General features: G+C 42.5%; 2 protein-coding genes across 4 annotated transcripts in view; both read right to left on the minus strand.

The window, feature by feature from the left end:
* Window positions 1–373: 373 nt before the first annotated feature.
* DUS1L (dihydrouridine synthase 1 like) lies at window positions 374–13,929 on the minus strand. Of its 3 annotated transcripts, none has more exons than XM_041465983.1 (13): window positions 13,525–13,894; window positions 11,496–11,604; window positions 10,561–10,611; window positions 8,719–8,831; window positions 7,877–7,959; window positions 7,611–7,714; window positions 6,530–6,674; window positions 5,830–5,926; window positions 5,376–5,464; window positions 4,695–4,861; window positions 4,097–4,134; window positions 1,053–1,128; window positions 374–725 (listed from the first exon to the last, which is right to left on the minus strand). In XM_041465983.1, the coding sequence occupies exons 1-13, from the start codon at window positions 13,759–13,761 to the stop codon at window positions 574–576; spliced, it is 1,461 nt and encodes a 486-aa protein (XP_041321917.1). In that variant the 5' UTR covers window positions 13,762–13,894; the 3' UTR covers window positions 374–573. The 3 variants fall into 3 exon arrangements, with proteins under 3 accessions (XP_041321917.1, XP_041321915.1, XP_041321916.1); XM_041465981.1 differs by having other exon boundaries at window positions 5,376–5,492; window positions 5,768–5,926; XM_041465982.1 differs by lacking the exons at window positions 10,561–10,611; window positions 11,496–11,604 and having other exon boundaries at window positions 5,376–5,492; window positions 5,768–5,926; window positions 13,525–13,929.
* Window positions 13,930–16,258: 2,329 nt separating this feature from the next.
* FASN (fatty acid synthase) overlaps window positions 16,259–27,155 on the minus strand; it is a 41,384-nt gene continuing 30,487 nt past the window's right edge. The window contains exons 32-43 of the mRNA XM_041465954.1: window positions 26,403–26,626; window positions 25,895–26,096; window positions 24,688–24,839; window positions 24,096–24,187; window positions 23,799–23,950; window positions 23,258–23,500; window positions 21,552–21,740; window positions 20,787–21,014; window positions 20,165–20,385; window positions 19,527–19,625; window positions 19,149–19,400; window positions 16,259–18,065 (exon numbers count right to left, since the gene is read on the minus strand). Coding sequence (XP_041321888.1) covers window positions 17,928–18,065; window positions 19,149–19,400; window positions 19,527–19,625; window positions 20,165–20,385; window positions 20,787–21,014; window positions 21,552–21,740; window positions 23,258–23,500; window positions 23,799–23,950; window positions 24,096–24,187; window positions 24,688–24,839; window positions 25,895–26,096; window positions 26,403–26,626 — 2,192 coding nt within the window. The 3' untranslated portion in view covers window positions 16,259–17,927. The remainder of the gene's footprint in view (window positions 18,066–19,148; window positions 19,401–19,526; window positions 19,626–20,164; window positions 20,386–20,786; window positions 21,015–21,551; window positions 21,741–23,257; window positions 23,501–23,798; window positions 23,951–24,095; window positions 24,188–24,687; window positions 24,840–25,894; window positions 26,097–26,402; window positions 26,627–27,155) is intronic.

A 27,155-nucleotide genomic window follows, 5' to 3' on the forward strand; every position in this document is an offset into this window, starting at 1 on the left:
CTCCCCCAGCCTTTGGCTCATGGAAGACTGTTAAGCTGGATCACACTGTAAGAAACTAATAATTGTTAATGTGGATTTAGCAAGATCTTACAGTTTTACATTCACATTCCAAGTACTGCTGCTTTCCTTTCTGCATTAAAACACTAACAAATGTGACACATTTTCTGTTAGCGAGGAAGTCACTGACACTGCTATTTTTAGCATGCCAGAAGGCTAATACAAAGTTCTAATACAATAAATTTAGTTGCCAGTATTAAAAACAGAACATGAAGGGTTAATGAGCATACAGGAGGCAGAGTGTAATGGCAGCTTACAGAAATTGTCTCCACCCAAAAATGCAGCATTTTCAGTCTTTCAAATACAGCATTAGACATTTAATTGCATCTCTTTTATTTCAAATGCAGGATAATTCCCTGAGAAAGCAGTTTTTTACTTAAATAAAACTTTTCCAGAACTTAATCATGTGGAAGAAGTTCACACAGCTGACAGTGAGCTGGAGATGACACATTCTTTGGCCCAGGGAAGTAGTGTAGTGGTCTGGCAGGTGCTCTTGGACTGTTCATTTCCAAAGCTTCACCCCGTACTGTCACCAGCCTCCTTCAGCACTGCTGTCTCCCCCACCTCTGCATCTCCTCCCTGACTGATCTCTGGGGTTTGAATTCCTCTTTGACTGTGCTGCCATGAAAGGGATTTTTCATACTTGGTCTTAAAAAGTAATCCATGACCTGAAAAAGCAGAAGGGGAAAAAAACCCCAAACCAACATCCTGAAATGAGATGACTACAGTGGTAAACAGAATACCTCATTCCTTATAAAGAATGGGTCTTTACAGACTGGACACTGCATCCTGAGGCTTTGGAAGCAGGAGCAGTGACATATAGAGAAGGAAGAGCAGTCTTTTAAAGTGGTACTACAAACTTTTAGATAGCATGTAGCATTTTAGGTAGTATGTAGATTTTAACACCCACCTACACCCCATAACCCAAAGATTAAGCATACATGGGAGATGGATAAGATGTTTGCTTGATGCCTGGTAAGGCCAGATGCACTCACCTGGACAATCTGCTACCTCCTTGAATGCTCTTTTTTTACAGCATCCTCGGCACATGTTAAACACACATTTAGTGCCCTGGGTTGGGACAGCGATATAAAGAAGCTTGTGTCAGTGAAAATAAAATTGTTACTGTTTACTATAATAAGTGACAATACAGCTCTGCACTTTCAGATCTTTGGAAAAAACCCATGTACTCAGCCTAATGAAGATGATGGAGCTGATGTCACATTGGGTGCTATCTGCTGTTTGCACATAAAGAACAGAAAAACCCCAACCAACCAAAAAAAATCCACATTCAGCTTGTGCAGCCCCCATAGCCTGTTGGGCAGCCTGAGTTACCCACCACAAGCAGCCACATGCCATAAGCCCTCTGCAACAAGCATGAACACATTTGGAGCTTGCTCTAGTTCTCTGCAGCATGAAACACAGTGCAACCATCTGCAGCTAGGCCTATAATATGTTACCACCAGAATTACTTCCCTACTTGCATCTTAAAACACACCTGCATATTTATTAAAGTATACTGTGTGACCCTTAGGGGACAGCAGCAGCTGAGTCTTGGCTAACTGATGAGGTGGCAAAACGAGCCTCGGTCTCTGGGGTGCTTTGCTCACACACAGTTTAGAAAAGGGGGTTGAGATTGTTTACCCTGATTCCCTTCACCCCAGTCAAAAAATCCTTCATGTTTAGGGAGGCTTTAGTTGAGCTCCTTGTCCTTTTTCTTCTCCACACCCCCACACCCCCCACCACATTTCATGACATAGCTCAGAAACACATAATCTAGGGAAAAAAAAAATAATTACAGGACTAGTCAGAAGATTTCAAGAGCTACCTGCCACTTTACAGTGATGCAACAGCAAAACAAAAATAAGTCTTAAGCCCTGGTGCAGACAGTCTTGGTTTACGCACCAAGCATAAACCATGTCAAACCATGTCATTTGGATTAGCTATGAAACAGGATGGCTTTGAAAGCAGGCCAGCCTAGTGCTCAGTGCTTTCCCAATAAGGAACACAGCAAAAATATCCCATTTTTTTCAGAAGCTTCAAATTGAGCCTCAGCTGGCTGCCACTGCTGTGCTGCAGTAACAGCCTTACAACAGGGAGCAACATCACGTGCCTGTGTTGCAGGCTCCCGCGCCCCCTGAGGTGCACGTAATGCTAATTTTTAAGCTAGAACACAAAATTATTTGCATCTTACACCCCACTTTACAGTTATATTAGCAGCAATAAATACACTCTGCTTACACAGCAACACCACCCTGCCAAGCAAACAGCTATGTTCACCAAGGGAAAAAACAAGCAAAAGCAAAATGAACTCTTTGCAAATATAAAAATATTTGAAATTTCAATACAGAACCTGTAAAACCAGCTGCCTCATTTCACATTGCTAATAGTGAAAGTCAATGTTAATCTATTGCAAAGGCAGGACTGAGGATGAAGAGGTGCTTAGGCTTGTTTTGATAAAGGTAGAGATCCAAACAACACAAACCAGAGCTGCAGGTGCTGTCTGACACTGCAGGCTGCACTGTGATGACATTTACACTAAGAACCATACCAGTTATTCAAATTTTCCCTTTGCAGAAAAACTCCACCCACCACTAACACCAGTAAGAGGTGGTTTGTTTTTCATTTCACAGTAAAATATGCATGTCATACATGTGTAGAAGTCTGGAGATTTGTTTCCAAGATATCTTGGGAAATTCGATTAACTCACTCAACTGTTTTAGCAATAAATACCCTCAGCAGCAGCAGGACTGCACTTTTTTGGAGAGGAAGGCAAATTCTCTCAAAGAACCTATGTATGTTAAGGATTTTTGTGCAGCACCTTCAACCTCAGAGACTGGTTACAGTTAACAGTTAAAAAGCTTTAGCCCAAGTATGGACTTTCCTCCACACACACACACACACACACACACACACACACACACTCACACTTATCAGCAGGACTTGGCCTGCACCTGTGTGACTGGGCACTGGCACAGACCTACCTCAGGATTTGGAATAACAGAATAGAATCAGAATAGTTTGGGTTGGAAGGAGTCTTTAGAGGTCATCTACTCCAACCCCCTGCAAAGAGCAGATCTACTAGATCAGGTTGCTCAGAGCCCTGTTCAACCTGACCTTGAATGTTTCCAGGAATGAGGCATCCACAACCTCTCTGGGAAACCTGGGCCACTGTCTCACCATAAAAAATGACTTCTAATCTAAGGTGCATCTAGTCTGAATCTACTCTCTTTAAACCCATCACCCCTTGTCCTACTCCAACAAGCTCTGCTAAAAAGTCCATTGCTGTCTTCAAGTCCCCTTTAGGCACTGGAAGGGGCAGTGAGGCTCCCCAGAGCATTCTCTTCTCCAGGCTGAGCAGCCCCCCTGTCTCTCAGCCTGTCTCCTTGACAGAGGGACTCCATCCCCCAATCATCTCTGTAGCCTCCTCTGGGCCTGCCCTAACAGCTCCATGTTTCTCCTGCACCAAGGGCCCCAGAGCTGGATGCAGAGTGCCAGGTGGGGTCTCACAAGAGCAAAGGCACAAATCCCCCACCCCATGACCTGCTGTCCATGCTGCTTTTGATGCAGCCTAGAACACAGGGGCTTTCTGGGCTGTGAGTGCACATTGCTGAGTCATGAGCAGCCTCTCATCCACCAGCACCCCAAAGTCCTGGGCAGGGCTGCTCTCAAGCTGTTCCTGCCCCCAGCCTGGATTTGATACCACGGTTGCCCTGACCCAAGTGCAGAATCTTGCACTTGGCCTTGTTAAACCTCAGAGGTTCCCACAGGCCACTGCCTGAGCTTGTCCAGGTCCCTCTGGATGGCTCTGTCCCTCAGGTGTGTCATCACTCCACTCAGCTTGGTGTCATCTGCAAATGTGCTGAGGACACTCTTGATCCCACTGTGGTGACCTCAGTGGTGGAGACACTGAACAGTGCTGGTGCCAGCACAGACCCGAGGGACAGCACGTGTCACTTCTCTCCATCCAGAGCCTACATCATGGACTTTTAATTTCCCTTTAACGGAAATGCTTTGATGGACACTTGTACTGGCTTACCTTAGGGTTTCCACACTGATCACATTTTGCATACTTGGCTGAGAGAGAGAGAGAGAGAGAGAGAGAGCTGATTTCACCAATGGTATTTTTACGTGGAAGTACATTAAAAAAAAAAAATCAGAACCAGAAAAGCTTGGTGCTTTTCTAGCCAGAGTCCTTTTGAAATAAAACTACAGTACCTCAAATAACAGTGCAAAGGTAAAAATACTTTGAATTTTTAAGTGCCTCTATGTTAAAATCCAAACATTGAAAATTTTAATCCTCAAGTCAAGCATAAAACAGGAGGACATCAGCTTGAAATTCATACAAAATTTCCATTTCAAATGCTAGTGACAGCTACAATGCAGTTTGTAAACCATTTTGATCTTCAAAAGATGCTTAGAGAGAATCAGTGACCTACTGCTTTGATCCTTGTTTCCTTTACTAGTGAACATTATTTGAATCATGCTGCCTGCTATTAAAATTTCAATAGCAACAGTTCCTCCTCTTTTCAAAGAAGTTTCTACAAGTACACAAGCCAGGAAAATTCTTAGCAGCAAGTTATGTCAAAGGTGGTATCAGCATATCTCCATACATTTATGCCAATAAATGAACTTACGTTTTAAAGATGGATCAAAGCTTTTATTTGGATTTCTTAACTTCTTTTTTTGTTTATTCTTTGAAAGAAGCTCAGAATTTCCATCTTCCTCTTCTTCCAGAGCACGTTTTCCTCGCACACCTTTTTCAGTTCCACTATCTCCATTCTCCCTGCATCTCTCCTTTGGCCTGAAACAGTGAATTTCATCATAAGTTGACTGAAGGGAAGAAGTAGCTCTTCCCTGACCATTATTTTGGTTTACAGAAATCTGGGTAAACCATAAACCTTGCTGTCATGGCTATAATGAAGTGTCATTGCCCTCAGAAGTGGGATAGAAAAACCTATCTTCTTTGGTTAACACTGACAGTTAATAACAGACACACTATATATATATGTATATCAGATATATCAGCTGGAAAGCCAATTAAAGTTGGTCAGCTAAATTAGGCACATTGGGTCGTTGTTCTCAGCTGCAGTGGGATTCCTAATTTTTACTTTCCAGAGAGAGAGAAATCTGAGGAGGATCCAAAGGAGAAGATGCAAACAATGAGCAACATCCCCACAAACAAAGCAATAACTAGGAAACAACTAAACTAGAATTAAAATAATCCAAAGTCATCTTCAGTCTTCACTTTTCCTTTTTTTTTTGTATGGGTGGGAAAGGCCTATGAGTACCTGTAAGTATCAAAATAAGTAACTCACCCTGGCCTGATGTATGGCTGACAGATCCAGTGGAAAAAAGGCAACCCTTCTTTTGGCTTTTCTCCTTCTTTCTGATTAGCTATTTCTTCCTGCAGCATAGAGTTACAGTCAGTCTTCCTGGAGTTGTCAGAAAATACACTAAATAACACTTCAAACTCCAGGAAATTACAAACTGAAATTTAAGCTAACAATTACTGACAGTTACATATAGGCAAAAAACCCCATCTATTATGACATATGAACTGAAGCACATTTGTAACTCCTAAATCAACTTTATCCCACATAAAGTTGTCCAAGCTTAAGGGGATGCTACTGTAGTAAGCTAGGAATATCGAGGTTAGTAAGCCACAAAGTCCCAGAGAAGACTAATGGATGTCAACTCTATGACATACTTGGTACATTCCCACCAAGTGCAGGCAGTGCTGTTCTGGGAGATTGGGGCCCATCTTGGTACCTGGCATCGCAGTTTCAGCTCTCTGTTGACATCTACAATGCCCTCTAGAGTCTTCACTTTTGCTAATTCTTCACGCAGCTGATGGTAAACTTGAAGCCTGAGGCAAAGCCCAAACATCAGTTATATTTAGACTGCAGTCAACTAAAAATAACTGTATAAAAGCATTTTATACACTTCTCCTGATTAATTTGCCTTTGGCAGAAGCTTATATTCCTCTTTGTAAGTCCAGAGAAAAGCACACATATGTCTCTTCCAGATAAATACTCAGTAGACAACCAAGGTACTTTGACATAAGCTAACATGAATGTACAGTGCATCAGCTGCTTCTCAGTAACTGCCCATAGCTATGCTCTTACTCCACAATAAATGCAACAGCACTGTGCCTCACCATGAACAAGGAGATAGTTAACTTGTGTTTGCCATGAAGTGTGTGCATGTGGGCAATTACCACATTGCAACTGGTGTGCTGTGAGATCACACCCTGGCTGATCTTGTGGCAACTTGTTCATTCCCCATGCCCTGTTTCCCAGATATGAAATAAGGGTAAAGGCCTCAGCCCACACCCTCTCCAGCCAGGTCCAGGAAAGAAAACTTTGCAGCATACTCATTCTGGCTAAACAAATCCTTGTCCAGAAAGCCCAGACACTTTGTAAGCAGGATGAGTCCTGAAAACATTAAAGAATTCTATGGAGATACTCACGTGTGATGCCAGAGCTTGAAGAGATGAGCCCTAACATAAGACAGTGGACAAGGGTACTTCCTCACGATCTCCAGATACTCCTCAGCCATCTCCCACACCAACGGGTTCCGGCCCTCAAACAAAGCTGGATTATGAAGATTACCTTCTAGGGAACGAAAAGAAATACTCAAACTTTCATTTCAGGATTGAAACAAAGGCCAAAATCCCTGCTCGGGAGTTTGATCATCTCTTTTGTGATTCTACACCCACAGACACATCACCCACGTACTCTCAAAAAGAACACAGGGTCTGAAATACCCTAGCCTGACCTTGGGACACTATATTTCACTATGCCATTCCTAACTGCATTGAACAGCTCATATCTAATTGAAGTACTGTTTCTAGAAAGGCATCTAACCTTGACAGGAAGACAGTAAACCAATTAATAAATAGAGAATCACTGCTTTTGTTGCCCAGCAATTAAATACTGAAATGACAGGTGTCTTGCCTTATGTCTGTATTGATATTTGTCTGGCCCAAGTTCACAGATACAGCTTCTCACTGTCCTTTTCTCCACTGGCTTCACAAGCCTTTTGTTAACCAGTATTTTCTAAAACCAAGATTCTATAACCCTTCTTTAATTGTCTGAGTGATTAGAAGCTTTTCTGATGCTTATCCTAGCTCTTCCTGTAGGAAGTTATGTCAATTCTTTCTTGTCCCAACCCAACACGAACCACCTGCAGGAATATTAACCCACAGATGCACTTAGTTCATGGAGCACCATTCAACAACTGTTCCATTGATTAACAGATGTCACATAAAATATTCCAGGACAACAGGAGCCCCATATGCCTCCCATATGTCAAGTAATTACATTTCAGCTCAATGAGTCAATGGTATTGCAAGTCCAACATAATGATTCTTTACCAGTCTTAAGGGATTCCTATTCTTGGTATAAGATGAGGGAGAATGGCCACTCAGCTGTAAAGCAAAGCCGTTCACCAAGTCAATCTGATGTAAGAATTAATAAATGTATATGGGACTGCTAAGGGAATAAGAAACAACTTGTATTCTCATCAGAGTAGAAGTTAATTTTCTTTACCTGCACTCATGACACCATGTACTCCTGTCTTACGGATGCATTCTTCCACATCACTGAGACACTGGATGTTTCCATTTGCAAATACAGGAATGTTTACAGCTTTTCTATTCCAATGAATAAAACAGATGCATAAAATTGAGAGTTAGAGTCAACCCAGAAATTCTCCTCCTATCACATAAGTTTGCTTGCTCTTCAATGCCACTGTACACTCTATTTAAAATCCAGTATGTTAGCAGGAATCACTAAGACTGGTACTGCTCACTAACCTTACAGCTTGAATGTGCTCCCAAGATGCCACACCAGCAAGTGGTCCTTTCTGTTCTTTAGTACGGCCATGCACAGTCAGCAGCTGGAACACAACATTACATTTGCTTTCCACGTGTATGAGCCACTGGAATAAATCCACTGAAAACACTTATTTTCACTCCCTACATTTCAGGGATGCCACTGATTTCCTGCTGCTTTTTCAACAGTGCAGGGAGATTAGCAACACAGAAAGATATCAGCAACTCAGCTACTGTGGCATGGTCTTAGGCTCTTTTCATCTTGCTATTCCATGGCATGACAAGATTCTATCATGGGAGAACCTACAGCTTTCCTTTCCTTTTCCTATTGGATTCCATTTCTGATTCGCTTTGGAATTTGTGATATATTGATCTAGCTTTCTCCTCAGCAGAAGGTCCAAATACTGTCAGTACTGTCTCTAACTATAGACCATCTCTTCCAATTTAACTGGAGTTAATACCTAGAAGGCTGCCTATTTCTTCTAGTGACACCTTTTGATACCCTTTTTCTTCTACAGTACTGTGGATTTCATGCATTCACACTTGCCTTCTGCAGCACTATTGAATATTGAGATGCTCAACCACAGTGAAGGATGCTGCACAGGGCAGTGATTACAAGAGACTGAAATAATTTTGTTTTTCATACCACACTACTGACCTCGAGCCTAGGGCTGCAAACACAGAATCTGTCTGCATCCTGTTTGCTCTGTCTGCAAAATAATGCAGCCTATTCATACCCACAGTATACCAAGAACTGGTCATCAGATACTTTACACAAAGACACATGTCCAGTGCAGGAGTAGAGGGAGCAGCTGCCTTCTTACCTGGCAGCCAGCTTTCTCCAGCATCTGTGCATACTTCACTGTCTTGTCAATGTCTGGGAAAACGCGGATTTTGCATGTGATGGGAACAGAGAGCTTCTCGTTAGCCAGTAAAACTGAGAAAGATTGAAAAGACAGGTAAGTGGGCTGCACAATGCTATGAAAAGTGTCTGCTTTCCTCAAGATCTGACACCGGGTATGGTATGGAAAAAGCCTAAGAAGTTACTGCCATGCAGTTCTCACAGCTTAAAAAATCAGCAGTGTCCTCTGCAATCTTTACTGCATAGTTTAATCACATAGCAATAACACACACATGAAACACAAAATCTGCATCCTAACAAGGTGGCATAAAACAGTCACCCATTTAATAGCCCTAACACTTCCACTGCATTAAGCCTTCACTTTCAAAGACCACCCCCTCACAACTGAATTATTGATAGAAGTTTATTATCTTCACAGGATATTGTATTCCTCCAACATTAACACTTGCTTGTCTACCTTTCCCACAAAAAGGTGCTTCACTTCTTTGCAACTTATCACCAGAAAAATCATTATAAGTAGATTCCTATCCATGGCAAGCAGAGGCTTATCAAGTGAGGCAGGCTATGGATGCAATCGAGTAGTAAATGTAGGTTATAGAGTCAGGGTGAAATCTAGAACATGGTAAACTCCCAGTCCCTACACAGTACATGGAATCACAAAAATACCAAAAGGAGAGCTAACAAAGAGAGACAACAGGAAAACACAGAGTAATGTTGTGTCTGAAATTCTCTTCTCTTCCAGAGCTTGGATATACTATGTAGGAAGTCACCTGCTGTCTTCTAATCCAAATCCTATGAGCTCTTATGATTGATAGGTACTTCCCATCACCCTTTCAAAGGAGGCAAGCAAGGTGTACACAGGTAAAAGCAGAAAAGAGTGCTCCACCATTTTAAAGGCAGCTGGGGAAAGAAGGAGGAAGAGGACAGCCTAAGATACCTCTCTTACTAGACAGCCTGGGCTCACCCAGCTAGATGACCTGGGTTCTCTTCACACCTTGAGGCTATTCTGATTTGCATATTTCTCAACAGCCACATTACATGCTGGGCAAGGATGCACTGTCTTATCTTCCAGGTTCTCAGCAGCATCTTTGTACCAAACATCACTCAAGATTCCCCAGACCACTGGGAATGCAAACAGAAATAGGACAGTCTAACTTCATGGCTCCAACACTTGCTTTAAAGTGGGATGAAGGCACATTCTCAGTTCTACAAAATGACCAAAACCTTGCTTTTTACATCAGTTACAAATGTATTTCTTAAAAAAAATATGATACTGTTCACAACAGCTACTGATAGCCTGAAAATAACCTACACAAATTAGGAGAAGAAAGACATAAATTGCTATACTCTGGACAGAAAGAGTACACGGAGTTGATCAGAAAAGGGCAACTGTGGCTTCACGGAGAAACATGACCCTTGGCACCTGAGAACTTCGGAGTGAAAATGTAAGGAAGGCACTGGGACTTCTACTGTTTCTAGAGCTGGAAAGCCACTACGCTATCTTATGAGACTGGGACTTAATTGACTCACTTTCACCTGAAGCCTTTTTCAGGTACAAAAGTCTTTTAGCAGATCTAGTGTGAGTTTGCAGTGGGATACCACCAAGTATCTTGAGGGTGCCACTGGAATACAGTATGAAATAAAAAAATAAAAAAATAAAAAAATAAAAAAAAAAGAATACAACTGCCCCTTCAAAACCCAAACACAACTCTGCCCAAAGAAATATGATGCACCTCGTTTCTCCCAAAATCCCTAAACCTCCTCTCAATAATTAGTTCATCCTATTCCCTCTCTAAATACTTACTCATTCTCTGAAGAAGATCCCACTCCTCTTGCAGAAATGCTCCATAGTGACCTATGATAAAATAGCATATGACAGACTTGTGCAGAAGAGTAAGACCCTGAAGTACAGTTTTCAGAAACTCTCACAAAGATCCAGACACTCATATGCATCACTGGCAGAAACAGAGTTGCTCTGTCCTGCCCCAACTGGAAGAGTGGGATCATTCTGTTGTCCCTGCCACTCTAAATTTACAGGATAAACAAGGAATACCCACACCCTACTTTCACTGGTACTCCCCAAGGCTGATGTGTTGACACTTGCAGCTCAAAATCCAACTTCTAAGGGTTTATACCAGATGTTTAATAAATCCTATTAGAATAACAGATGATCAGACTGAAAGATCTATTTGTACCACTAATCATTTCCTATTAGTCTTTGAAAGATATTTAAGAAGAATGGGCAGTTATGGAACAAATATTTTCTCAACACCTTAACTGATCCAAAATTTTCAAACACTGCCTCTGGTCTTCAAACATGCAGTATCTAAGGGATTCAGTAGGTGTCATCCTCTTCTACACTACTGTGAAAAACTCTGCAAGTATCAGGGAAATAAGAGATCCTAAGGGTCTGAATTATCTAATATTAATGGCAGTTTTTCAAAAATAGGCTGTTTGAGCAAAAATGAGAAAGAAAATCAAGCTCTTACTAAAAATGTTTCTGAAGGATATTCTAGAAAAGGGAGCTGCCACTTAAGAGAAATTACTTATATCTAATTTTTGCTTTAGGTACTACAAAAAGCATTACCTGCTACATTGGGTGTAACTAAGTCTGACTTCAGCAGAACTGCAGCTTCCCCAAGGCTTGATTTGGCCCTCTTGATATTTTACTGCCAACATTCACATTTGAAACACCACTTGCCATTTCTCTACTTATCCAGGGTTCAGATTTGCACATACCTCTCTTTGCAATCATTTGGGGGCAACCCAAATTTAGGTCTATGGCATCACAGTAATCCTGAGCCAACAGTGCTGCCTGGACAAACACTTCAGGATCATTGGCACAGAACTGTGAAAACCAAAGAGAAGTGGAATAATCAGGCAATAGCTTTCTTCAAGTACTGACAAAACGTTATCATGTAATTATGAAGCAACTACCTGCTACAAAAAACAGGCAAATATGCACAGTTAATAACACCAAACACTATTTCTCAAAATGATCAAGGGAAACCATGTGATGTAATCTTTTTGGATCTCAGTAAAGCATTTGATACTGTTTCTCACAGGATGGTTCTGCACAAAATGTCCAGCCCACAGCTGGATAAACACATTGTGTGATGGGCAAACAACTGAGTCAAGTGCAAAGGGTTATAGTGACTGGGATGACATTAGGCTGGTGACCGGTCATGACCAGGGCTCCATCTCAGATAGGGCCAGAGCTCTTTAACAGCTTCATAAATGACTTGTAACCTGCTGACATTTGTAACCTTGCTGAGGATACCAAACTGGGAGGAGCTGTCCACGCCCCGGGAGGCACACTGGTCCTGCAGAAGGACCGTGACAATCAGAGGGCTAGGCAATCACAGACCATATGAAGTTTAATAAAGACAAGCAGCCTATTCTGAACCTGGGACAGGGTGGCTCTGCATGTACGGACAGACAGGGGAACAAAAGGCTGGAGAACAGTGCTGCAGAAAGGGACCTGGGGGTCCTGGTTGATGGCAAGTTGAATATGAGTTTTTTCTGTGTCAAAAGAAGAACATTGTTCTCCCACAGAAGAAGAATGTACAAGACGCTGAGATTAGCTCATTTGGTTAGAGCATGGTACAGCTAATAACACCAAGGCTGCGAGTTCTGTATAGACAATTCACTGAAGAGTTGGGCTCAATGTACTTGTCGGCTGTGGACTCGTGGGTCCCTTCCAACCCAGAATATTCCATGATTCTGTGAAAGCTGTACTGAGACAGATCAAAGGTCAACACCAAAATGTCTAGGGAACAGCAGAAGCAGAAAAAGTGTCTTTATGGACTTTGGAAACAGAAGGTGTGTTTGTTGCATCCAAAGACCCTCAAGTGTTTTCCTTCATTTGCTTTCTAAACTCATGTAATGTTCCAGAATCCAGTACATCCCACAGCAATGAATTTCACAGTTTATAACTACCACTATGCTTACTTGTTTCCCACTCATCATCTTCAAGCCAGTAGTATTTCCACAGGCTTCTCTTATCTCTCCCTTCAGTCAAGGGAGACACTTCTTTTCCAGGGTAAACAGTCCTCATCCATTTAACTGCTCCATGTGTGCACATCAGTCATTCCTCTGCTCATGACCATCTTTGTCTGCATTATTCTCCAGCTCCACAAGCCACTTTCCATCTTTGGGATGCAGTGAAATACCTTATCATCACACAGTAGTCCAGAAGCAGAAGCAACACATGCTTTAAAGTCTGTCCTGTCTTCCTTTCATCCTTTCTCTACAGCTAAACACTGAGCTCAGGATTTCAGATTACTACTCAAAAAAGCTGTGATCCTCAAGCGGTGCCAGATCCGGGACACACCCTAACTCTACAAGACCAACTGTAATCTGTTTTTAAAGATGAGGTGCAGGGGACTGAAACCCTCTGAGAAGTGCAGTGCTCCAGGCCCCTGTGGTTAAGACAGCAAATCTCTGCTAAATGTGGGATAAACAGAAAAACACACATCTTCCTGAGCTAAGTACTGTCAGCGGTATTTAGATGAAGAAAACGAGATTTCTGTTACGCTATATAACCACGTTAAAATGTGCACGAGGCTGACTAACTTCAACTCGTGCACATTTGGGAAACGCCTGGATTTGTTAGGTGGATGGCGCGCGTGCCTTTGGCAATTGCGCCCTCAGCGTTACCCAGGACCGGCACGGCAAGGTGAGCCCAGGGAAGCCCCTCCCGGCAGCCGCCGCCGCCGCTCTCGGTGCTGGGGCTGACCGGGGGAGCCGGGGCGGGGGCCGCGCTCACCTGCACGATGAGCGGGCGGTCCTCGGGACAGGCCTCGTCGTAGAGGTTCTCGCGGCGGTAGTTGGCGTCCCTGAGGAAGACCTGGGCGTGCAGCATCGGTGTGTAGCAGAGCTGGGCGCCGTGGCGGCGGCTCAGCAGCCTCCAGGCCAGCTCGCTCTGGTCCACCATGGGCGCCACCACGTAGTGGGCGCTCCGCAGCGTCTCCCTCCAGAAGGCTTCCCCGCGCAGCTTCGGCATCTCCCGCTTGCTCGGCCGTGCAGCGTTGCGGCTGCTGGCGCCCCGCGCCGCCGTCCCGGGGCTCGCGGCCTGAGGCCCGCAGGCTGCGGCGACCGCTGCGCCCGGGCCGGGCCGCGCCGCAGCCGGACGGTGCCACCGCCATCTCGCTCCGGCCGGCTCCGCGGTGCAGCCGCGCGCCGTCCCCTCCGGAAACCGCGGCGCTGCCAGCAGGGGCCGCGCGCGGGAAATGGGCAGCGGCCGAGAGGCTCCGCGCTGCCCGGGGCGCCTGAGGGGCGCTGAGGGGCGGCTGAGGGGCGGCTGAGCCCTCCTCCTTCGTGCCACTCTTGGGAGTGACCGCGGTGTGGGCGCGACCCGTCGATTTCTCTCCACCTGAGCTGATTGTTTTTAATAAAGACATCAAAAAGGAGAAAGATCTCCGGCCCATTCCTTTCAACTGACAAGCCTTCACAGTACAAGTTCGTTGTCAAAACCTGTATTTCACCCCCGTCCAGCTTTCTAGCATTCATGGCTGTGATGAACTTGTTGCAATAAATGTTTCAAGCTTCTAATTATTTTTTACCATCTTTCATTACCTCTCTGCAGCCTAAAGAACGAAGTTGCTATTTTAAAATATACAGCTCTGCCCCCCTGCTATCAGCACTCCCCCTTCCTCTGATGAAACTGCTCCAGGGGTATTTTTAAATTTCTTTTGACCCTGATTTGCAGGCATCATGTCTGGTAACTTAAGTGCAGAAGAAGCAAACACCTGCTTCCTATTCTACCTTAAACCTTTTGGGTTTTACTTGACCTCCACTTGAACTTCACTTTCTGGTAAGGCTTCTGCTTTCTGGTGGTGCTATTTTATGTAACCAGGTCTATTAAACTGTAGCCCTTCTTGCATTGTTTTTACTGCTATCTTCAGCAAGAGAGGTGTATTTCTTTGCCTTCTAAGGTGGTAGACTAGAAAAGGAAAATAATAGCTTTAATACTCGTGACAATATAAGCTGTGTGCCATACATTCTTGAACTCTTTATATTGCAGATTTAAGGTACATGGTCCATCATTTCAAAATGGCAATGTGCATTTGTGAGCCTAAACAGTTCCCCAGTCAGAGAACTGCTCTTCAGTCTTGAGACTGAGATCAGCATGGTTTTAGCCTGTGAGAAGCTATCTGAAAAGGATGGAATGCAGCAGCTGACAAGAATCCCCACTTTAGTTTCACAGAGAAGAGCAGGTATGAGGGATTTCACTTCTGTCCTTGTCTTCTCAAAACAAGAAACTGCAATATTGGATTTTGCCTTCTGATATTATTCTACATGTCTAATCTGATGGGCTACTGATAAGCAAGCAATACCAGCACTAATAAGGTTTTTATTTTTGGCACACTGCGTTCAGCAGCCAGTTATAATATGGGTTACATGGCAGCAGCTAATAATCAGGTAATTATGGGGGAAAAGAGCCCTAAACATAACCTTCTGCTTTTCAAATAACAACCACAAGAACACCAACAATATATAAGCTGTAAGTTATTCTTCAGCAACTTCTATGACTAAACCAGTATTTTCAAGCTCTGCTTAGATGAAACCATTCAGTTTATACAGGGAGCTCATCAAACTCCTGCCTCAACAGCTGGGACAGCATTAGTCCTTGCTCCTTCCACACAGTCCATTCAGATGTTACACACGTTAGCACAGCACTACTGCACCTGTTTGCTTTACATTTAATCCTTTATTATTCCTTCCAGTTTTAAATATAACCAACACAAGCTGGCTATTCTTTCCCCTTTTTTTTCAGGCTCACTACAACTGCCAGTAGTTAAACCAAACCAACTAGTCCCCATTTGTTTTGTTTTATGTAGTACCCAATGGCAGTAGGTGCAGGGACCATGTGCAGTAGATGGAATGAAGTCCATGGTGTATGCACACAACTTACACAGCCACTCCAGTATCAGTATGCAGTATCCCTCACACAGCACACACTTTCCTCCTTCTGTTACTGTCTAACACTTAGACATCATACCTAAAACTTCAGAGCATTTATACCCACTGCCTGTCTAACCCTCAGAGAGGCCCTGAGGCAGATACTGTCCCATTTTACAGATAGGGAAACTGAGGAGTATTAATGGCTTTTTCAATACTGCAAATAAAAGCTCATCTAAAAGTTCCCACTTCAATATTATGGCTGTAAATTGGTTGTATCTAAGGTACCAAAATCATGGCAACAAGAAGCTATACTTCAGAATACTAAGCCTTCATTGATATTATTTTATTATTATTACTATTATTATTTCTACAGAATACAAATCAGATATGTTAGCAGCAGTTTTTTTGCTTTATACCAAAAAGTGAGAGACTCCAGATGAAACACGGGATTAAGAAATGATGGTATAAAGTAATTCAAAACCCAACCAGTGATGAATTCTGTTTAATACTAGAAAAGCCAAAGACACTTTTCAGACCAAAAAGTATTAATTAAAAGAAAAAAAAAAAAGAACAAGACATTTCAAAATGGTTTAAGCTGACATTATGTTGTTTTATTTCAATTTCACAAAAGAAATACTTTATAAAACTAAAATCAGTTAACCCAGCCACTATCAACAGAGGGTGGTATAAGCAAAAGACACTAGGTCAGAACCTGCAGTGAAGAGCCATCTGTTCCTGTCACTGGAATGCTCCTGTACCACCAGAATACTTCACTGGGGAACGGAGAGAACCGGGGTTTTACAGCAGTTTGGAGAAGCACAATAGCTCCTCCTAGTTGGTGCTTTGTTGCTACCCAGGTCTCCTCTGTATCATAAGTGTAACAAGGATTTACTGATTTTGGAAAGGACAGATCCAGCATAGCAAAGGCAAGAAATTTTTCATTTCAATTTTATGCAAACTTCCTTTAAAAAGGTACTACTGTATTTTAAAATCAGACCATCAAACTGATTACTTAGCTAACTTATGTGGGATTTCAAGCCTCATTACTGAAAGGAAAAGAAATACAAGGCTTAAGCAAGCCCTGTGCTAAATAAAATATATAGAGGCTTTGGGTAGACTCTTGTATGTTTGCCTGAGCTTTGATTATGGGAGAGCAGGGGTGGGAGGATTTGTTCAGTTATTGTTAAGGAATTCTATTCCCTGCCCTCCCCATTCCAAATTTTTCATTGGGTGGCAAGACTGGAGGTGAGAGGGAATAAGGTAAAGCAATAATTTTAATGCTTTACTAAGGTTCTGATAGAGCAGGCCACAGAACCTTGCACAAATATAAACAAAGTACCTGCCTAGGGACAGCTTTGCCTGTTTTTATCATGCCCAAGTTATGGCTGTTCAATACAGCAGCATCTGTCAAACCACCCACCCTATCCCCCAGGCCCCTCTCTCCCCTGAAGAGTACATGATGGCAAGAATCCTTCCTTCTACCTATTCCTTTCTGAAAAGGGAGGGCAGCAGGAGAAAAAAAAAACAAACCATAAACAAAAACCAAAAATCAACTCAACAAAACCAAAAAGAAATTATATTATTTCAAAGATGGGCAACTTTCCCTTACAGAATAAACCTTCCCCTTCAAAAAGGGATGTTTCTTTGCTCCTATAACCCACGATAAATTAAAACCAAGTAAGAAGTCTCTGGTTTGACACAATAAATACTTAGAATATAGCAAATTAAAAAATATAGTTACAAAACCCTCAATGGAATTCTCTTTCTGACCTAAACTGCAGACAGACTCTTCACAGATAAAAAGTATCTCCAAAATCAGCTGCAGCTCCTCTCCTCTCCCTGTTCACTAGGCTTGGTCAACAAGTGCTATCACCTACCCTTTGGAATACTGTTAAGACAAAAACAATATAAAGCACAAGAAATCTACTCCTAAATTTGTTTTTTTATACTGCCAAGGATGTAGGAAGCAACCATCTGTGGGGAACCCTCACTGCAGTGCACAGTGACAGAGTCACAGCACTACAGTTAACACAGACAGGGAGACTAGGGGGAAGAACAGCCATAGGAAAGGAAGGAGATAGAACCCATAAATGTTGGAAAAGATAAGCAAGAAAGAGACAGAAAAAGACCAATTGAGTCCAGCTGGACTTCCCAGTTCTGGCAGCAGAGCAGATGAGATGTTGAACAGGAAGAGTTCCTTGGGGCCTGTCATAACTAGGAATGTTGTTGGCATTTTCTTCTTCATTGACAGTGAGGAAGTAGAAATTAACCCTCTCTGACACTGACACGTGGCTCTGCCAGTGAGCTGTGGATGATCCCAATAATTGATTCAACACCATTTCCCTCCAGCAAGGTGCGGTGATCTCCTTCAATGACGTGGACAGATATCTTCCCATCGCACACCTGCGTAAGTATGAAAAAGAAAACTTTTCATTCACAATTTACAACCAGCTGGTCACTGTGGCTTTGTTAGTCTTCTAAGTTAGTCATAATTTAGACCACTGTCTCTATCAAACTCAGTTAAAAATGGCACTGGTTTTACTCTGACACATTTTCACAGATCAGCTGTGGTGAACTGTTTAGAACCAGTGTTTTAAAGCACAATAGTCTGACAGCCTGACAGGTGATCCACTCACATATAAGCTGGCCAGGAAGTTAACCAACCTAGTACCAAAAGAATAATTTACCTACAATATCAAAGAATGAATGATAAAGTAGCTACTTCCAAGCCCTTAAGTAAACCAAATAAACACCCCTCCCCTCCTCACCATCTTTCTCCCACCAGCAGAAATCTTCCTTTAAGGTCATTATGCAACTTTAATAACATACAAATTAGCCTGGAATCAATAATGACTAAATTAGACATCTGAAAGGATAGGAGATGCCAGAAGCAGGAAGAGAATTCTGACAATCACTTCCTTTTCCCTGGTATTTGCACCAACTTAAGCCTTGTATGTGAGCAGGGGCTAAAGAATAGCGACCTTATCTAGACTATGGGCCAAACCCCAACCTTTTTTTTTAGCCCACAAGAAACCCATTTGTAACTACTAGCTTCTAAGTGAAAAAAAAGGTAACTGAGAAAAAGCTGCCTTTATTGTCAGAAGACTGACACTTGCTCTTCAGAAGGCTGCCCTCATTCCGTGAACTAGGTTCAGGGTCTGCAGTGAAAAGCGACTGCTCTCTTTTAACATCATTATTATCCAAAGTCATTCTAGAGATCTTCAAAAATCAGCTATAGAAAACACATCCTATATACAGGCAAGACTTTCTGGCCCTCACTACCCACAGAAAATGCGTGAAACCAATAAACTCATTTGCTTTTGGAGACTTCTAATTCTTGTTAGAGCACAGGAGCTGCAGAACAATAATTTCTTTAAGGTTGGTTTTGTCCTTTTTTTCCTCAATGAGGATGATTTCCCATGCTTTCCTTTGGCTTCCCCAAACATGAGAAGAAATTCAACAGTGGTAAGTGGGCCTGCGACTGACCTCTGAGAGTTTATAGTCTCTACCCAGGCCTTCCTCGTATTCATTGCGAGACTTTGCCCGCATCAGTGTCACGTTCCCATGGTACTTGGACTCTGGTATATACTTGTCAGCAGCCTTCAGCTTATGGTAAAATGAAGTAGCAGCAAAGCTGAGTGCTTCACGATTGATGTTTGTATGAATCTCAGTTATTAGGTCTACAGCAGCATTCACACGAGCCTCCAGATCTTTCAGGGGCAGAAGAACCTCCAGCAGCTGGAAATATTAACATTTTTTTCACATTAGTCTCAACAGCTGAGAATCCATCTCCATTAACCAAAAAAACATACACCCTCTTCTGCAACATCAAGACATTTGGATTTTGAAAATATGAAACAGTACCTTATTGTATTCAGTGCCTGTAAATTGCTGAACAAAGGCACACAATGCTTCAGTCTCTAGTGCAGCCTCATTCCCTTGGGTCAGTTTGGCTCTGTAGCTCTGGAAGAGAGAAGAATACAATATGAAGGTGAGAGGAATTTGCCTGATATTAAACGTCAGATAAAAACAATTACAGAACCAAAGGTGTGAACTGGGAAAAAAAGGAAGGGGGGAAATCCCTTCAAGACAGATTAGAAAGCAAATCCACAGGTGGCAATTGCCAAGACCCTAATATTCTCTCAAGTACAATGAAAATTAAAGGGAACCCTTAAGCAAGGTTTCCTCACACCACTACAAGAGGATCTTGACTTGCAGACACCAAGATCTTCCAGAAAACATACTAATATTACGATTTATCATAGCAAGAGCAACACTTGTGCCTGAACTCTTTCCATTTAATGAAGACCACCTCTCATGTGCTTCGGCCCTTCAGCCATCTCTAAGCATCCACTGTCTACAGCTGTCTTCCAAAATCTTTTGTGAATAAAAGTCTGTCAGCTTTTCAGATTGCTCATATCTAGAATAGTAAGCTTTGAGAGAAATGAGCCTTGATGAGAGAGACTGGTCCTCAGAAAAAAGAGTCTCTTTGTGCCCCTTACCTGGGTATATGCTGCCACAAAGGAATGAGACCCATCAAAAAGGAATAAACTGTTGAGTGCATGGGAAGCATTTTGTTGTGCTTGCAGCTGGGAACACATTTCAAAGGCTACACAGGCACCAAAAGAGTATCCAGCAATGCGGTAAGGTCCTTCAGGCTGTATCTGCTTCATGCAATCAATGTAATAGGCTGCCAGGCTCTGGATGCTGTCCAAAGGAGCGGCTAGAACATGGAAGTGAGTAAGAAAGACTCGTGAAAAGACACTGGCAGAGACAAATTATGTTTTCATGCACTCAGAAACAATCCTGTTGGAAACATCCAGGTTACCTTGCAGGTAAATTACTAAACTGCTGTTAACAACTTGCATTTAGGACAAGTAATAGTAATATTGTTGCTTTCCAAGGACAGGTTGAACACAATGCTTTGACTTTTGTACACGTAAACTATTCAATTTCATCTATTATTCCTCTTGATAGTGGAATAATGATATGACCCTCTGCAGACTAATAGGCCTGATACTTGTTCCTCCAGGTTTAATAGTCTAGAAACAAAGCCCTCTCTAAAAGCAACTACAGTTCAGAATGTTAAGTTTGCAAATTCAAGATGCTGAAGAACTGAAATACCTTTTGTGCACTGGAGCCCATAGCAGGGCATGTGAAGTCTGGAGGCCAGAGTGTAGAAAACTGCAATGGATCCTTCAATGGGGTGAACAAGGAAAAGAGGGCGCTCCATGCTCTGAACATCATTGAGACGAGTGATTGTTGGCCCTTCTGGGTTCACCAGTAAGATGTTCAAATCTAGTTTTGGAGATTCACCTGGGCCTGCTTTCATCAGTGGGGATGACTTCAGCTCTGTGAAGGAAAGCACACCAGACAAACCCAATTAGCTTCAGGATCAGTCTTGGTCATGTAGCCACACTCCTAAAGCACAATCTCAGGGCTAGGGCTGCCCTAGATTAGCTTGTTGCCTCATTACATCATCAGGTCATAGAAGCAGGGATCTTCCTATGGTCAGTTGCTCTGCAGGAACTGCATATGCTTTTAGCTTCCTGTGAGTGTGACATTACATTGTTTATTCCCCAGACAAATAAAAGGTCTCAAATTGCATCCCACACATAGCTACATAAGAGTGCTCATGCATGCAGCTGCTAGCCAAGCAAAAAAGCAGCTTGCACACTTGCCTTGCTTGTACACCCTGCCCCCAGAAATGATGGGCCTGTCCTAGTGGTCAATACACTTCTGTGACATGTCTGTCACTTAGAAGCTATTCAATTATAAGTTTATTTCATGATCTGATAGAGGTTTGTCACTAGAGATGAAAGCAATGGATTGGAAGCTTAATTATTTGGACTCAGGTGACTAGTAGCAACCCTGATGCAGACACTTTACCCTCTGTTTTCTTGGACTTGGAAGAAAGTTCACGCAGTTTGTTGATTGTAAGGAGTCGAATTTCTCTCATGGTCATAACCATGTCATAGTCTCTCTCCAGTGTCTGGCGCACCTCCACACCCATCAAGGAATCCAAGCCCAAGTCAGCCAAGGAACTCTCAGCATTCAGACTGCTCACATCACGGACCCCTGAGAACAAAAGAGCATAGTAGCAAAAGGCCAATTTCTTTTCAGCTCCAGGTCTCTCTAGCAGCCTTCTCCACTTTCTTCTGTCTCCTAAAATCTCAATGAACTGCAGCTGTAGAGCTGCAGTTTGCCTTCCAGGATCATCTAATACTTTCATAAACCACCTCTTCTACAACCCCCACCTTGTCGTATGGGATCTAGTATTTAGAGTACATATTGAGTGTGCACAGATTTATGACAGGGGATACATCAGTCCCAACTAAATAGCTGTGAATATTTTCACATCAGCTCTAGAGCAAATACAGAACAGTTAGTCAGCTAGACAGATTCCACACACTGGAGACTCTAAGTGAAACTGCAGCCCTAGACCTAATGCAACCAATCCTCAGCAGAAAGTTATCAGTGTCAGTGATGGTTGACTGCAACACTTGATGTCTACAACACTGGAGGAGGAGGTGGTATATTTAGGCTTCATTTCCCTTTTCCCCTTCAGTTTTCACACTGTTCAATCTCTCACCTTTTCCTTACCTATAGAAGACCTCTCATAACACCTGCATCTTCAGCTCTTTGTCCCCTCCTCCACCTTGTGCAGCCCCATGTTGCCACCCTTCCCACTACCAGGCTTCATTACTAGCTCCTCCCTTTGTTGCTTTCATACTCTCTTCTTGCAAACTAAACCTACAGCTGGGTGCGGTTTCCCAGACCCTTTCCTATCACTTCTAAAAGCTGCATCTGCCCTGAGAGATCAGATTTGCTGCCTGTGAGTTGCACACAACTCCTTAAGTAATGCTCAGGAGACTATCTTTCATTTATCAGCACCTTTTTTGGTAGAAAACAAAGGATCACTAGACAGTTCTGTCTGCAATAGAGACAACTGAAGTGGGACATAGTAGACAGAATTGACAGTGATTATTCAGTACCAACACAAAAATAAGAGACACAATGGTAAAAGAAAGCAGATTCAAGACAGACAGAAGGACATGGCACTTGTAATGCACAGCTAAGCTATGGTTACTACAGGTTCACATGGGATGACAGACAGAGCTGGTAAGCAAATAAAATACTAGTTAAGCAATAAGTAGAGAAAAGCTACTTTTTGTGGCATGGGGACATATCAAGGTGAATGTTTGAAAGCTGGAACAGTACTGAGAAAGTTAGTTATGTATTTGCTGTCTTATGTGCTGTCCCAGAATTTTGCTCTTGGGGGCTGTTCCTGTTGGTTCTCCATTTGGAGAAAGGTGCCACTTCACTCTAAATAAAACCCAAGGCTCTGGGGTATACACGCATATCTATATAAACACAGTAACAGAGAAAAACCCATAAAAGAAACAGCTGTAATTCGAGAGAAGGAACAGTGTAAAGGGGAAAAAAAAAAGCAAACAGTCTCACAACAGCAACATTGCCACACCACAGGAGATGGGGAAGAGATGCTGAACAGAGGACCTACAGCAGCACCACTGCTTTCCAAAAGTAATGAGAGACTAGGCACCGTTCAGTAGTGCTTGAGTGACAGCACTTACCCAGGATGTGAGCAACAGCTTCTACAAGATCCCGCTGACTACCTCCTTCAGCTTTCACTGAGACCTTCTCTGCTAGGACAAAACTGGACATGACGGGATGAGGCTGATTCAGGAAAACATCGAGCACCTCCAGGCATGAGCTCATTTGCTGGGGAATTGTTCCTCCCACCACAATGTCTTTGTTTCCCATTGTCTTCATCAAGATACCCACATCACCAATGGCTCCCCACTGGATTGCCAGGCCTGGAGAAGAAATCAGAAGAACACACTAGGCAACTAACTAAAGCACATGGCAGGAACAGGAGTGAGTTAATAAAAAGGAACTTAACAATGAGCTATGCTAAGGCCTGCATTTCCTTTGTACTGTTAAATGGTGTGTATTCATTCACACATGAATGACTCAGGGTAACATCAAGGAGCAGAAAACAGCCTTCAACATACTTTATCACTCCAGATAAGTGCACAGGTTTCTGGTGAGCTGGTGCTCATTTGGATGTTTGGCAAGGTAGCTTATACTGTGCAATGAGTAAAGTCATCTTACCTGGGAGTCCATCGTGATGTCGCTGCTCACAGATACGCTCCATGGTAGAATTGGCAAAGCCATAATTACTTTGCCCAGCATTTCCTCTTCCACAGCTTACAGAGGAGAATACAACGAAATAGTCCAGGTCTGGACACTTCTTACGAGTCACCCTTGGAACAGAGCAGGAGAAACCGCATCAGAAAAACCTGCTAAGTGTATTATTGTCAAAGGCTAGTGCAAGACTAAAACAACTAAGCTTGATCAGTTCCTTGACTTTAAAAACAGTTCTTATTTGTCCCTTCTAAAGACACTTACCAATCCAAATGAAGGGTGCCTGAATACTTTGGCTTGTTGACCTCGCAGAATAATTCTGGGGTCTGATTTTCAATCATGCCATCTCTAAGGACCTATTGGGAGTGGGAAGAGGAATTAAAAAAGAAAGTGTAGTTTCAGTATCTTCAATTTCTCTGTTTAAATATGTCACATGACTTGAGATATGAAAGGATATTGCTACACAATGTATTTTTGTAACTTTGCAGTACAGACATATCCTGAATATCCCAAAATATGACAACATGCCTTTTGCCAAGTCTGCTTTTTTCAGTATTTTTTTCTGTATTGACACTGCAGAAATTCTGGCTAGCTCTACATGGGATTTTTCTTGTCCACAGGAGGCTAGGGCAACATTTGTCTTATCACAGAACTGAACTCACTGGCCAAATACTGTTACTTCTCAGGTCAAGGGAACAGACCCATAAGCCTTTAGTCACCAGGTAAGACCAAAGCATAGTGTCCTTTGAAACACAGAGAACTTAACTAAAATTGTATGAAGCCTGACTGCCTTCCGTAAAAAAGTCACGTGAATGGAAGTTGCCTCTTACAAGTCCTGAGCATTTCTGTCACTTACCACAGCCAAATTAAAGATGCCTCCAACTGGTCCAAGCTTCAAAGCTTCTTCTATCAGCTGCTGCGTTCCTTCTAGTGTTCCAATATCACTGGTAGATACCAACACTTTGATTCCCAGTGCCTTCCACTCTTTAACACGTTTAGCCTGGTAGCCTAGAAGAACAAAGGTGGACAGTGCCTTGGATGAAGAATCCCAACCATAATGCTTTGGTTAAGTTGCTCCTTTATGCTTTTCTGACTAGATAGGGACTGAATAGCTAAATCATTCCTGATTCAGCTGAGAGATAAAAATTGGACAGAATTTGAACAGCAGCTAGAAATCATTGGAATTTCAGAAATTCTACACAGATAAAGTGGAGAACAGCACTGGGAGAACCTAAGGGCTGGGGGGGGGTATGGTGAGGGGAAGGAAGGAAAGAAAAATACAACTGTGAAGAGAAGTTAACAAAAATTTGGGTACTGAGATTGAGAAAATTGGCTAGATTAGAGCAAAGCAACAGATTATAGTAACACAGCCAGAACTTGAGAAGTTGTATTTGATCTATGTGTTTGTACACACAAGTGGTGTGACTGTGAACTTGGCAAAAGAAAAGAAACCTGTAGAGACAGAGAGAATTTGAGTCATGAGTGAATTTGTATGAGGAAATACTAAAGACTATCACTGATAAATCTCAATGCTGCCAGTGTAATCAAACTAGCGGCTTAAATCTGAGTAAAAATGTTTATGGATGCTATCAGACGTAAGGTCATCTTTATAGATGAGCTATCTAAGGAGCAAGAGTGAGCATCCACACATGTACCTTGAGGAACAAAGTATCTTTAACAAGGAGTTTTTAGGCCCTTCCTTGTGACATGTGATCCGACATGCTACAGCCAGTGGACAAGTCAGTGAGGTAGCCAGACTTTGAAGAAGGTATAAAGGTAAAAGAAAGGCTACATAAAAAAACCCTGTGTAAGAGAGAAAATGGGTTGATAGAAATAGGAAGCATAAAAGGGGGAAAGTAATAATTGGAAAAAAAGGTCAAGCTAAAAGATCGTTCTTCCTTTACAATAAAGGATACAACAGCTTGAAGTGAGATAATACAGGAAAGTAAAGAGATCAAGACATTATTAGTCACCAACAGGACACTTAAAAATGGAGAGAAACTACAAACTGAGGTCTGTTGAAAGGCAGTCATATTCCCTGTTCCCTTACAATTTTTGCTTACCAGTTCGTATGCCAGAACGAGACGTCAGTACAATTTTCTGTGCTCCTCTCTCAACTAGCCACTGTGCCAACTCCAGCCCAAATCCTCCCAGGCCCCCTGTGATGATGTAGGACTTCGTAGGTGGACAGGAGGTTCGGGAGATTGCGGAGATTCTAACTGGTTCAGACTTTCTTAAAGGATACTCCTTTTCCTCTTCTTGGACCTTCCCCCACCAAAAAAAAAACCAACAAAGAACCAGAAACAACACACACACAAAAAAAAGAGATAGTTACAATTAGATAATCAGATACATAATGCATCTCTTTTCATGCTATGCTCCTCCACTCAATGGGAATGAACCTTGTAGAATCAGTGCCAGACTTGACAGTTACAATTGTGACAGTGTCAGCAGTAAAAACTGACCCTGTGCTGCCCTACTCATAGAACTTCAACTCAAAATGGATCAAAATAACCAACAGTCACCAGGGAATGGCCAGAGGCATCAGAGAATCAAAATCATTCACATTACCTTGATGATAACTTTGCCAATATGTTTTCCTTGTGCCATGAATCTGAAGGCAGCTTCTACCTCTTCTTTGCTGAAGACTGTACTCCTCAGGGGCTTTACTACACCATCTCTTATGCCTTTCTTCAACAGCTCTGATACTACTTCCCACTCTTGGTTTCCCTCATCAAATATTGAATCTAGTAGGATCCCATGAAATGCCACATTCTTGAGGAAGAGAGACATTCCTAGAAAAAGCAACTTGGTTATGACCTGATGCTGCTGACATTTCAAAATGGAGCCTACCCTCTGCTTCAGAAACATTTCTGGGCAGGTTATAGGAGTAAAGCAGTCAGATGTTTGAATTCTACATTTTCCAAGCTAATTCTTGCATATATTCTCTAACACATAACATTACGTTGCTCTCTTACAAGCAGACCAATTCCACAGAAATGCCAGTCCAAAAAATTGTGTGTTGAGAGGACAAGCTGTATCATGGTTGGTCTGATATTAAAAAGGACATTTTTTTTGCCTAGTGACAGCTGAGTTAAGACTCACAGGGGAGCTAGAATCCTACATACATCATGTCTGTCTCCACAGGAGACTCTTCCTCATAGCAAGGTTTTCCAGTATGATAGGACCTTTTGAAATTTAATTAGAATAAGGAAGCAGGCTGTTAATGCTATATGCAATCATTCTACAACAGGAGAACACTGCTGTAATTTTTCACTGACACATCACCTTACAACATTCAAAAATTTTTTTCCATCCAAGAGA

This window comes from Pyrgilauda ruficollis, unplaced genomic scaffold (assembly GCF_017590135.1).
Source record: "Pyrgilauda ruficollis isolate IOZ18807 unplaced genomic scaffold, ASM1759013v1 scaffold196, whole genome shotgun sequence".
Lineage (NCBI taxonomy): Eukaryota > Metazoa > Chordata > Aves > Passeriformes > Passeridae > Pyrgilauda > Pyrgilauda ruficollis.

What these genes read in the sequence shown, in the direction of transcription:
- DUS1L (XM_041465981.1), bottom strand. Translation starts at nt 13,761, where the DNA reads ATGCCGAAGCTGCGCGGGGAAGCCTTCTGGAGGGAGACGCTGCGGAGC. An exon ending in ACCGCCCGCTCATCGTGCAG is followed by an intron (nt 11,605 to 13,524) that starts GTGAGCGCGGCC and finishes TGGTTTTCACAG; the next exon opens with TTCTGTGCCAATGATCCTGA. An exon ending in ATCAGTGTGGAAACCCTAAG is followed by an intron (nt 1,129 to 4,096) that starts GTAAGCCAGTAC and finishes GTCCCAACCCAG; the next exon opens with GGCACTAAATGTGTGTTTAA.